The sequence below is a fragment of the Neofelis nebulosa genome, chromosome 9 (genome assembly GCF_028018385.1).
Source record: "Neofelis nebulosa isolate mNeoNeb1 chromosome 9, mNeoNeb1.pri, whole genome shotgun sequence".
Taxonomy (NCBI): Eukaryota; Metazoa; Chordata; class Mammalia; order Carnivora; family Felidae; genus Neofelis; species Neofelis nebulosa.
In genome coordinates this window covers 59,915,174-59,928,299 of record NC_080790.1, presented here as the reverse complement: position 1 = coordinate 59,928,299, position 13,126 = coordinate 59,915,174, and the positions used below count along the sequence as shown (strand labels likewise).

General features: G+C 35.8%; 1 protein-coding gene across 12 annotated transcripts in view; it reads left to right on the top strand.

Moving 5' to 3' along the window:
* EHBP1 (EH domain binding protein 1) overlaps positions 1-13,126 on the top strand; it is a 378,662-nt gene that overhangs the window by 308,572 nt on the left and 56,964 nt on the right. For 10 of the 12 annotated variants that reach the window (XM_058683956.1, XM_058683952.1, XM_058683950.1 and 7 more), the window contains one exon: positions 8,105-8,252. In XM_058683956.1, the coding sequence (XP_058539939.1) occupies positions 8,105-8,252 (148 nt within the window). The remainder of the gene's footprint in view (positions 1-8,104; positions 8,253-13,126) is intronic. The other 2 variants (XM_058683955.1, XM_058683960.1) reach the window with 1 other exon arrangement.

The window sequence follows — 13,126 nt, the reverse complement described above, 5'->3', positions numbered from 1 at the left end:
AGGACACCCATGGGTGGGTAATGATCTCAGCAGCTACACTGACAGTTTCTCATGTTCTAATTCACCTTCACAAATCCATGGCATCATTTTTTGGCTGGAGTAATGTCAGTTGGTGACATTTGCAGCAAGTATAAAAAGGACCCCCCATGGCAGCCATTTTTATTTGATTCTTAAGATCCAAAGGCTGCTGAAAGAACAATTGAATGAAGTTGAGGATTGGGAGAAGCTTGATTTTCTTTTTCTCTGTGAAATGAAACTCTAGTCTTTTTCTTCCCCTTCCCCTTAAAAGCAAAAGTCTGCTAGGGGGTTGTAGCTGTGTCAAAGCCGCTGGGATGCCACTGCTGATCACTTTAATTACTACGACTAAGGAGGATAAAATTAAAAGTAGCACCATTGAAGCAGTGGAAGAAAGCTTGCCTAGATGTCGGTGAACTGTGAAATATAAAAATTGCATACCAATACATTTTTATGGAAAGGAAACAAGGAATTACATTACTTATTCCTGAAGAGTTTGTCCTTAAATTGTTCAAGTTTTACTAGTGCATCTATCTATGGCAGATTGTAGACCATTTCAGAATAAGGAAAATAGTAACTTGATATTCTGTGAGGTGGACTAAATATTTTTTCAATTCATGTCCAGAGTGGTTAGTTCTGATCCATTTTCTGTATTTGAAAATACTTAAATTTGTTGTATTGAAATACAAGCTCTTTGCACCAGAACAAGACTCTTGCCTGATCCTGAAGATGTTAGCAAAGAGAAAAGTAAAGCTGAAATGCACTGTGTTCAGCACTTTTGTGAAGGCTTATAATTTAAGGTTGGGAACCTAAGTTTTGAATGAATATAAGTAAGTTACTGTCTCCTCATCTCTGTGTATTCAGTAACACAAAGGGTTACTGATTTGTAAAGCCCAAGAATAAGTAAAAAACTGGGTTTTTAAAAAAAAAAATGACAATTTAACAGTAGGGCCTCAGAAACATTCTCTGAACACCAGTTATGTGATAGATACGACTGATGCTTTGAAATCAGACAATGATTTTTCATTTTTACTATGCCATTTACAAGATATATGACCTTGGGCAGTGTATTTAAGTGTGATTCAATTTCTGTCAAATCAGAGAGATAGTAATTTACCTTGCAGAATTCTGACTACGAAATGAGACAACATGTGTGAAAATACTGTGTGCAGGCACAGAGGTAGTATTTACTAAAAAATCTGTTATAACTTGTTTTATAAAAAGATGGTTGTGGGGAGGGAGGCCTTCCAAAATTGCAGCTTTTATAAACCCTCCAAAGAGTGCATCCATTTTACAAAAGCTAGACTATCCCACATAGTAGTTTAATTCCAAATAACACTGTATAGAAAAAGGTAAACGTCATCAGACCCATTCATAGAAATAGGAAGCCTAACTACTTCAATTTACTTAAGTTTATTTAAACTAGGCAGGTAAATGGAAGATATATAAATTTCCTAATGTGTTCAATTTTTCAAGTGTACTTTTTCTTTTTAATAACAGCAGTCTTCTGAGTTACCTTACCTCTGCATCCCAGTGAAAAGATTCCTCTTTTTTTTTTTTTTTTGTAGCAGACATAGTAAACAGATGATTTATTTCCAGCTGTGAGTTTTTGTCTTTGTTGAATGCAGAATAGTCAGAACAAATTGCAATAACACATGGGTCGGTTTAAACAAACCATTATTGTCAGAAATACTCATTATCTACATATTTGAGCAGTTTGTGCCAGATACCATACAAAAAAACTCATCGTCCTTACTGCCTAGTCATTTTGTTCCTTTGACATAAACAGTATGTCTCTTCTGAGTAAAAAGATCCATAGATTTTGTTGCTAACTAGTCTGTAAATATTATTGCAAAAATCAACTTCTAATGGAGCTTGTATATAAAAATTAAAATGAAATAGTTTTTCTTATAATGAATCTGGACATTAATATTATCAATTAAATTAAAAATTGTTGCATAATCAATTGCTATAATTACAAGCTTTTCCTTTTGACCTTAACAATTAACTTCTATTTTCTCAGTTGGTTCTTTGTCTTAAGGGAAGTTAATGGGTAAGAAAACAAACAACACAGATATGCCATCCCACTGGAGAGCTCTAGGCCCAAGCAAAATTGTCTCTGTGGTGTTAGGACATTAGTGGAAAAGTAAATCAAGGCAATCTGATAGGGAACTAGAATTCTGTCAATCAGGCTCAAGATTTTGTGCTGTGTCCATAAACTTTGTTTACTGTAGGGTTTTATGAGTTGTAACCTGCCCTTGCAGTCTGTTAATGAGGCTAAATCTTGCTACTTGAGAATTGAATTACAGCACACCTCTGGGCTAATGGTTATAAACAGAAAGTCCCATTAGGGCTGCATTCTGATTTGTTCATTTGCATTTTTTCTATTGTATAGAGAACAATGACGGGTAAATAGGTACAAACAAACAATTTACATGGAAATTGATAAAGTGTCCCTAATTAGTATTTAGAGTTGGTTTTATTAATGATTGCCTGTGTTAAATTGCACTCTTGGTAAGCTCTCAGAAACATTTGCAGATAGGAGTATTATTGGGGGAGGTGGGAGACCAAGAGGAGGTAGTAGCTTGTAAGAAAAAAAATTAGGTTCCCATTTCATATTTGGAAAGGTAGAATCATTTATTTCATTTTAACTCAGTTAAGATGACCCAAGACCACTTCATCTTAGTCTGAATCACCAAATTGCAGCTCTGCAAGAAGTTATTATTCACGCAGTGAAATTCACTTAAACCCAGTTGCCTGAGGCATATCAAATAATGGTTTTTATTAGCACTCTTAACTTTTCTTAAGTTTGAAAGATGAAAGTTTAGTAAAAGCTCAATTTTCCTCAGTTGGTCCTGTAATTTGATACTTTTGGGGATCAAATAGTTTGGTGGTTAAGAGCAAGGCCTCGGTACTCAGACAGACCCGGCCTGGACTCCCAGTTCTGACATCAGGTCTAGTTGGCATGAATTTAGAATTCTAAACCTAAATATACTCATTGGTAAAAATCAGGGTGTGAAAATTAAATGAGATCATGCATATACAGCACTTAGCACATAAAAGCTAAGAAATATTCAGCAGCCATTACAAGAGTCATCATTATTGAGCTTGATATTTTCCACGTTCTGAAATATTAGTAGTGAATTGAGGATTTATGCATATTATTTTCTTTTCCCGTCTTCATTCTCACCCTGTCTGGTGCATTCTACTCCTCTAACTACAAATAAGCTTGTGTCTCTAAATACTAGGACAATTTCCCTTGAATGTTAAATCTCTCTTCTTTTGCTCCCACCACAACTACCACCCACCCTAGGAAACCTGCTATCTCATCTTTTCCTTCCTTCTCCCCAGATTATTTTTTAAAATAACTTTTATTATAAGAGTAGTACATGTATATTATTGGAAATTAGTAAATGCAGACAAATGAAAGAAAACAAAAATATCACATTTCCACACCTAGATATCTCCATCATACCAACTTTGTGAATACCCTTTGAAGTCTTTTTCTCTACATATATATGTGTATTTATTTTGCCAAAATGATAAAATGAGGTTATTACTACATAAATTATTTTTTTTCAGTCACATTGCATTTCCTCTCACTTAATACCATGGTTATGTTCAAATTTTTGTAATTGATTCAGCAATGGCCCTTACAGCTGGTTTGTCCAAACTACTAGCTAACCTGGGATTATATGTTGTATCTATACAAATAGGACTATACCGTTAGGTTTCTTTTGGTGGTGATGGTGATTGGTTAGTTGGTTTTTGTTGTGTGCTTATTTTTGTAACTTTCTTATTAAAATGACCAGGTCATTTATCCTCAATGTCATACCTTCTAGATTTACTTGGTTGCTTCCTTGCTGTGTCATTTATCATGTTTTTCTATCCCCTGTGTATATGATAAATTGGAAGTTATACTGAAAGGCTTAGTGGATTCATTTTAAACATTTGCGCTAGAATATTATTGGTGATGTGCGTTTCATGTGCTTCACATCAAAAAACATATAACATATGGTTGACCAATCATTAATGATGCCAAGACTGACCAATAGATTAATGGCCCCTAATCCCTGATTTCATTCTGATCTCTCCATTTACGAGTAGGCTTTCTCCTTGCCACTAGGAAATAATCTGTGTGGTGTTTCTTAAGCATATGTTCCAATTACTATTGCTGTGTAAAAGCTACCCCAAACTTAGTGGTATTAAAAAAAAATTATTTTTATGCTCACAGATTCTGTGGGTCAGGACTTCAGACGGGACACACTGGGGATGCTTTGTCTCTGTTGCATATTGTCTGGGGCCTCCACTAGGAAAACTTGACCCTTGGGGTTGACTCAAAATGGCTAAAGGCTGACATCTTCTGAAGGCTTCTTCATTCACATGTCTGGTACATGGGCCAAGGAGACTCAAGGCTTAACTCCGCTGGCATGACAGCTGGGTTCCCAGAAAGTAAAAAATGCAGGTATTTCAAGAGAACTGGGCAAAAAGGATATGGCCTTTCCTACCAAGCCTTGGAAATCACCCACAACACTGACATGTTCTACTGATTATAATACAAGTCACTAAAGCTGGCCCAGATTGAAGGGGGGAGGAATTAAATTTTACCTCTTAATGAGGGAGTAAAGTCACATTGCAGAGAACATGTGGAATGAAAAACACTCTAATGGCTATCTTTGGAAAATATAGTCTGCCACAACATAATATGACTATCTAGTTTCCCATCAGACATATATCAAAGAGCTTAAATAGCTGTTGATAATCCATGCCAGAGTCATTCTTTTATGAATGGCAAAGTTATGTTTTTGTAATCTTACCTTTTAAAAATTATAGGTGGTATTATTTTATAAAATAGAGCTTTTTTTCATTGGCTGGGACTATTTAGTTACCCTAAAAGTGAGTTTTTACTGGCAGGACAAGATAATTGCTGGATTCTTTTCCTCTAATTGCCAATTTTCAGAGGAGTTATTTTAAAAGCTGACTCAAATGAATTAATACATCCTTCTAAGAAACTTAAAAAAAAATTTCCCTTTATTCTTTTCCTCGTTTCTTTTTTTTTTTTTCACAAATCTTTTTTTTCTACACCTAACGTGGGACTCAAACTCATGACCCCAGGATTGACAGTCACATGCTCTACCAACTGAGTCAGGAACCCCCGTCTAAGAACTTTTTGAATATCACATTGAATTGATGACTTTTCATTGATTCAATGTGTGATTTCATTGATTCAATTCACAGCAGTCATTGTTCTTTTTGATACTGAAATTGTTTCAGTTTGTTCACTAGGGGCTTCAAGCATGTCTCTGGGTCCATTTGATACCCCTATTAATCTACTCCTATTAATCTTGACAGCTCTCATTTCTAGCCATCTCAAAATGTGTGAAAGAATTGCCTAGGTTTGAGCTCTACCAATCTGTTATCTTCCTCTGTTCCTAATAATATTGCCTACTGAGTTTGGTTGCCCTTTTTAACATTCAGACTCACTAACCTATCACATTTACTACAGTTGTTTGTTCCCTTTATCTCCTGATACATGAGTGTTCTAGTTCTTCTCTTTATCTATCTCCTTTTCTCTTCTCATCTGAATACAGATACTTTCCACGTTTCAGTCAGTAGCTGCCCTTTTTCTTCATAGTGTCTCTTTAAACACTTTGATTTATCCCCGTGATTTCAGCTCTATAGTCCTAGTTTGACTTCACTTCTTAACATGAATTTCACTTTCCCATCTACCACCTAACATCTTCACTCAGATGTCCAGGCAGTCTCTCCAACCCAGTGACCCACCTAACTTCTGACTACCATCTCTTACCCTCCCTTCCTATTGTTCATTAGTTTATCTATTTTTATTTTTAGTGCCACAGTTTTGCTAGTTGCCCAAGTTTAAAACTTCTGAGTCAACTTCTTTCTTCCCTCCACATCCAATCAGTTACCAAGAATTGGTATAGGTACCAGTTCTACCTCTAATATGTTCTTACAATGTCTCTCTCATTTCAGTTAGCATCATCCTACTTCTGGATCTCATTACATCTTCCTTGGACTATTATAAGAGCCTCCTACCTAGACTCTTTCCAGTTTCTCTATGCCACCCTATCTTATATACTATTGTTAGATTCATCTTTCTCAAGTGACACCTGTGATTGGTCATTCTCCTAGACACCAAATAAACAAATAAAAAAACACAACACACAAAACCAAACTTTTAGAAAAATGTTTATTTATTTTTGAGAGAGAACACAAGCAGAGGGGCAGAGAGAGGGAAACACAGAATCTGAAGCAGGCTTCAGGCTCTGAGCTGTCAGCGCAGAGCCTGATGCGAGGCTCAAGCTCATGAACTGTGAGATCATGAGCTGAGCCGAAGTCGGACGCTTAACCGACTGAGCCAGGCACCCCCAAAACCTCACTTTCTTTAGAATAAATCACCCTGTTGAACAGGGATCCTATAGTCTTATCTGCCCAGCTTTATTTTTCTTGCCTTGTCGTTCTGTTACTATTTTTGCCCTATGCTCAGGAAAATTAGACTATGTCCTTCTTTTGCATTGTACTTTCTTGCCTCTATACCTGTGTATTGTTCCTACTTGTGGTTTTGACTAGTGACCCACCTAACTTCTGACTACCATCTCTATCCATTTTTAATCCTGCTTGTTCTGCAGACTCAATTCTAAAACCATGATGCCATGATGCCCTCTGTTTGTCCCTTAGCCAAAAATGTTCTTTCTACTGAACTCTTCAGTGCAATTTGATCAGATCTCCTTATTGTGGCCACTTTATCTTTCCCTCTATATTATAAACATTTGAGAGTATAAATTACAAGTTTTCAGTCCTGAAATTTCTATAGCAAGTACCAAGTACAAAGGCATAGTAAAGACCAGAGATACGAAGATAAATTAGATGTAGCTCCTAATTTCACATAACTCAGTTCTGTTGAGAAGGAGGCATTTGTACAGAGTTAAAATGTAACTTGACAAATAGTTTCAAAAGTAATAACACACACACACACACACACACACACACACACACAGTACTGTAGTAACATAGATAAAGGAGACTTTATTCCACCAGTGGGGAGGAGGGAAGAATCGTTGGGAAATTTAGTGGATTTAAACTGAATCTTGAAAAATGAGTAGGAGTTAAATCAAATGAGAGAAGAACATTCCAAGAGGAAATGACATATTCAAATCCCTGGGTACATGAAACTACACTACACAAGCAATTCTATATAAATAGATGTGAACTTTTATGGAGGTTGGGAGAGGTTAAGGGAAGATAGCACTGTAAGGATATGTTGAAGCCACATTATTTCAGGCTTTGTTTTGTTATGATGCCTTATTTTATATATTTTCCAGTTTATAAAGCAATTTGTAAATTCATATCAATTATTATAATTCATAATAGTCCTTTTTTAGTAGGCAGAAATTTTAGTTATTTAATACTCTGTAGTTTGTACTTAAATATTAAAAAAAACACATTAGATTTTATTTTGCCTTCTTAATGAGCATTTAAGAGAAGAGAGACTTAGGAATGGGGATAGTATATCAGTTACCCAATTCTGATTTTAAAACTGCCAACAACTATGACTTGTGGAACTAATATAGTGTCTCCATTCCTACTCCAGCCCCCTAAAAATTCTGTTTCATATATTTGATCATGTAGTGTAGCAGCCTTTTCTGCTATCAGAGATGTCTATTAGTGCTCTATACCTTTATTAGAAAACAGCAAGTTAAATTCTATTTTATAAAAATAAGGTATTAATTGAAATTGTTTTTGGTATTCTTTTTTTCTATAAGCCTGATTATTTTGTTAACAATAGCCCCTTCTATTTTCTCAATAATAAATATTGCCAAGCATTCTTTAAAGGCTAGTTTGAATTTTTAGCAGACATTTTAATACAATAATTTGTAAATATTTTTTTAAAAATCTGATTGTAGGATGTCTTTTAAAAATGGTGTGACATCCAACTGATATAGAGCATCTTATTTATAATGTGGGCCAAGCACCATGCTGTAAACCAGTTACTATCATGATGATCAGATTGAAAATGAAATTGCATTTCTGTCAATTACTGAGTTGGCAACTGTTCAATATATCTTAGCAGCAAGATGAAGAGCGACGTCGGCAGCTGAGAGAGAGAGCTCGTCAGCTAATAGCAGAAGCTCGATCTGGAGTGAAGATGTCAGAACTTCCCAGCTATGGTGAAATGGCTGCAGAAAAGTTGAAAGAAAGGTCAAAGGCATCTGGAGGTGAGTTAAAGAATCTTGTATCATATTCTACAGACAACCTAGAAATCTGCAGTGGACCTTTTGGGACTTTTTATTCTTACTTCAAAATGTTGCATCAAATACATAAAGTTTCTAACCTTTTGATATGTTGCAAAGAACCTATAGGAAGCTTAGTAAATCAGATGATAACTCTTGCTGTTTTCCAAATCAACTTTTTGGCTTAATTTTTACTTTCTTAGAAGTACTTTCTTAAAATATGATTTGGGAAAAAACTCATCTAGACTTTGGTTTATGGTTCCCCATTACTATCTTCATTAATTATAGTTAGGAGTGAGTAAAATGCAATCAGGTCCTCAACACCTAGGTCACAAGACTTGTTAGTGGTGAGCTTTGGCATGAAAGAGTTTTGCTTTGAATTAGATCTTTAGAAAGTAGCTTTAACAATGATCTGGCCTTATAGCCTGACATGGAAGAATTTTGAGTAAGTCCCATATCCATTTCTTCTTAGTCTCCTTATTCTAAGAAGGTCTTCTTCAGTATCCGCAGAAATTATTCTAAGCTTGATGTTGGGACAAGGATTACGTATATAATTAAAGGCAATTTTGGTTTTGCCTCTTAATGCTCACCTTGGGCATCTTTAACTTGGAACTTTTTACATTTTTGTTTAAGAGGAGTATATTCAAGAGGCTTGTGGGTTTTTGTTTTCTTTTTTTTTTTTTTTTCCAAAGGTGTATAACCTATTTATCTACCAAAACATGCCAGGTACTTGTCCTTAGTTAATCTTAGAATGCTAGGATCACTCTGAAGAGTAGGCAAGTGTGGACTTGAATAAGACCTTAGAGAACTGTAGCAGAGGTAAGCTATTTCTAGGTTGATGATAAGTTTCTTCTAAGTAAACTGAAATTTACTGCTGTTATTTCTAACTGATTCCTTATATTAAAAACTTAGTGTTGTAGAGAATGCCAGCTAATGCCTGTAGTATATAACTTTATGTCTCATAAATCTGAAAGCTGCTTCCCTAAACAGCTGTGTGTCTGTTCCTCTGGTCTTGTCAGAATGTTTTTATCTTCTTAAAGCCTTCATCTTACTTTTCAACTCCCATCACTCAGAATTTTTAACGCAATTTCTACCCTCTCTTACTACAGTTTTATAGTAACATCAGTAACTACTCATGGCTACACACTTATATAATACTATCATAATTTGCTTTTATAACTATTAATAACAAGATGTTTCTTTGGTATCAGAAAAATTCCAGGTATTCTAAGTAAGATGTAAAAATCTTTGCCTCCTTGTATCTTGGAAAACAGAAAAAAATTTATATTCTTAACCCTTCAGATAAAGTGTTCCAAAGCTACTAATGCTCCCTTCCTGTGGCATTATAAACCCATAGGAGAACAGTAATAATAGGATAGAGAGGTATCCAATGTCTCTCTTATTTTTTTCTCAGTGGTAAGCAAATAACAACACTATTTTAAATAAGCTGTAAACTCTGGGAAGGCTAAGAATTAAAAGTTTTAATTATTAATTATTACTATTTGTAGATAGTTTGGTTAATATTAAAATGAAGCCTCAGGGTTCAGGCAGATGTCACTGGAGAACAAAAAAGGCGTTATCATAGACCATGAGTGAAGCTCACTCTCAAGTCTTCTCCAGCACTGGTGCTGACTGTCTCTCAATGCTCTCTTGTCCATGTAGTACCCTCCTGATCTGTTCTTTTGATGAGCCCTACCAACTTTATCCCTTCTCATTTTTTCTTTCTCCTCCTAGTCTAAGGTGGCACTTAATCTACTGTTTAGAAGACTCAAGCACACTGATAATTCATTTTTTCTTTCTTGTATCTATTTTTATATCTTTTAAATCTATTTTATTTTTATGGATAAACTCTTTGCCCCCATCAATCAGGTATTTGCCTTCTAATAGTCAAAGCCAAGCTTTTCTGCATCTGTGGAGAGTCATAGGAAGGGTCATCTGTGTAATTCGTCTTATCACTAACATCCAATTCCAGTTGAGGCTAAGCCAGGACTAGACTAGATGGAGAGACTTCCATCAGTGTGACAACCCAAAGAATGCATATCTTCCCTACTTGGTAACTAGGGAATGTGAAGACCTGATTTTGGCATCATTTAACAGTCAACAGTCAACAAAGTAAATAAAAGACGAGTGAGGATTGGACCTGCAGAATCCAGGATTAGATTCATTCTAGCAAAGAAGTGTAGACTAGAACAGGGAAAGCCAGGTGAAATAAAGATGGGATGGGATTCACCAGATACCTTATGAAGACTTGTCAAAGCTAGACTGTGTTCCCTAAGAACCAGAGTGATCAGGATCCGTTTCACCTGTGGGATACACTATATTTTGGATACTGAAGGCAGCCACATATCAGATGGTAGGCTCTTAATCAGAGCTAAGGTTGACCCACTACAAGTGGAACAAGGCTATTGCCTGATGGATATCGGTCTGTCTTCATAAATATGGAGCAGACTAGGTCTGCTCAGAAGCTGTTGAGGCTGGGAGTAGGGGAAGAGACCTTTAGGACAAGGGAGAGGGTAAAAATCCTGCCTGAAATTCAACCATTATACATACGCATTAATCTAGTGAGCCATGATAGTCACTGTGCTAGGCCAGGATTTAGCAAACTTCCTGAAAAAGGCTAGAGTAGAGGGGCGCCTGGGTGGCTCAGTTGGTTAAGCATCCAACTTCGGCTCAGGTCATGATCTCACAGTTTGTGAGTTCAAGCCTTGCATCAGGCTCTGTGCTGATAGCTCAAAACCTGGAGCCTGCTTCAGATTCTGTCTCTGTCTTTCTCTGCCCCTCCCCCACTCACACTGTCTCTCTCTCTCTCTCTCTCTCTCTCTCTCTCTCTCTCTCTCAAAAATAAATAAAATGTTTAAAAGGGGGGGAAAAAAGCTAGAGTAGATATTTTAGGCTTTGAAGGCCATATGGTCTCTATTTAAACTATTCACTTCTGCCCTTGTTACCTGAAAGTAGCCTTGAACATTATGTAAATTAATGGATGTGCTAGTTATTTACCCCAAAACTATAGTGGGCTAGATTTTGCCCCCATGCTATAGTTTGCTGACCTTTGCATAGCAAATTAGAAATTCACTTGGATTCACAAGAGTCTAATTCCTAAGGGAAAATGACCTTATGAGGTTGATAAGTCAGGGGGAAAATTAACAAATTAGTATCTACTCTTCCACTGTCTAGTGGGAATCATCAGGTCTGAATAAGGAATAGTGTGAAAGGGGAGAGAAATTAGTAGGGACCAGCCTAGATGGAGGATGAGGATGGGAAGATTTTGGAAGCAGTGATCCAGAGGAACAACGGAGGGAGTGGTCAAGAGTTGAAATAATAATGTGGAAGCATAGCCTGGGGAATGTGTTAAACACGATTGTTACTCAGACTCAATGCTTGCTTGAAACACTTGCTTTTTTCTTTTCTCAAGCAGCAACCTGCCTTAGTGAGGAAAGGAAACTTAGTAAGTTTGAAGTGACGCGTATTCAGCTTCATGGTGTCCACAGAAAATATACACAAAGCATTTTAAGCCAGGTATATAGCCATATATTCAAGCAACCCACTTGCATCCTCTTGCAACCAGAAATAGCCTAATTCTTGTGAAATAACAGAATCATATCTGTCCAAGGAGCTATAGCTTTTACTTGTCTTCCTTTTGACTTAATTTTAGGGCACATGAGAGAATCAGGTGATATTGTGCATACTACATGTTTTTTTCAATTTCTGCATCATTCTGTAGTTGTAGACCTATAATTTTAAAATCCTGGTTCTAGGGGACGCCTGGGTGGCTCAGTCAGTTAAGTGTCGGACTTTGGCCCAGGTCATGATCTCACAGCTTGTGAGTCTGAGCCCCGCATCGGGCTCTGTGCTGACAGCTCAGAGCCTGGAGCCTGCTTCGGATTCTGTGTCTCCCTCTCTCTCTGCCCCTCCCTCACTCACACTCTGTCTCTCTGTCAAAAATAAACATTAATATCCACTTAAAAAGAAATCCTGGTTCTATGTAGCAAACTCGTGGGTTCATTTTATTATATTGATCTTTACTTGACAAGGTGCAGGTATTTGGGGACAAAGTTTGGTACTTTCATTTTTAGCTGTATAGTGTTGTGGTTGGAGAGTATGGCCTGAATTTCTGCTTTGGGAATTAATAAGTTTTCATTTTGACAAATTAAATGTTAACTTTTTGTTAATGGTCCACTGACACTTGGAAAAAGGTATCTATCCTGTTTTAAGATTATATTGTGTCATATCTTTATTATATGTTATATGGTATATTAAATATATATATTTTATTCATTATACATATGTGTTTATTCTATAGCTTATCACTTTGGTTTGAGTTAGGTTAGTGTCATTTAACTTTTGCACTGACATTGTTGCCTCTCTTTGATTTATATAAAGTAGTGTTACTTTGTTTTTGCATTTCAAGTGTATAAAGGAAATGTGTTTTTTTTTAAATTTTGTCCATGAATATGTTTGTATTCTGTCTTATCTTCATTTCAGTTATGGCAAATAGATTTATCTAAATTTGCTAAACCAAAATGAAATATTGTAGGTCTTCAATAATTTTTATATTCAGCTTCTGTTAATAATTATGTTTGCATTGCGTTTTCTGTCTTATGTTTGATTTTATTATCATTGATATTTGATAATTGTTATATTATAAATAACTATATATAACATATATTATGAATAACAAATGTTGTTACCTATAATAACAAGTTATTAATTTTATAGGGGACTTCAGTGAGAATTAAAAAATCATGATACAAGTGAGAAAATTTTTTCTGAACGTATTTTCTGAAGTTTTTTCTAAATATGTTTTTATGATCACTTCAGCTTCTTTTTGTGAACGTGTGGATATTCTTTTTTTACCATCA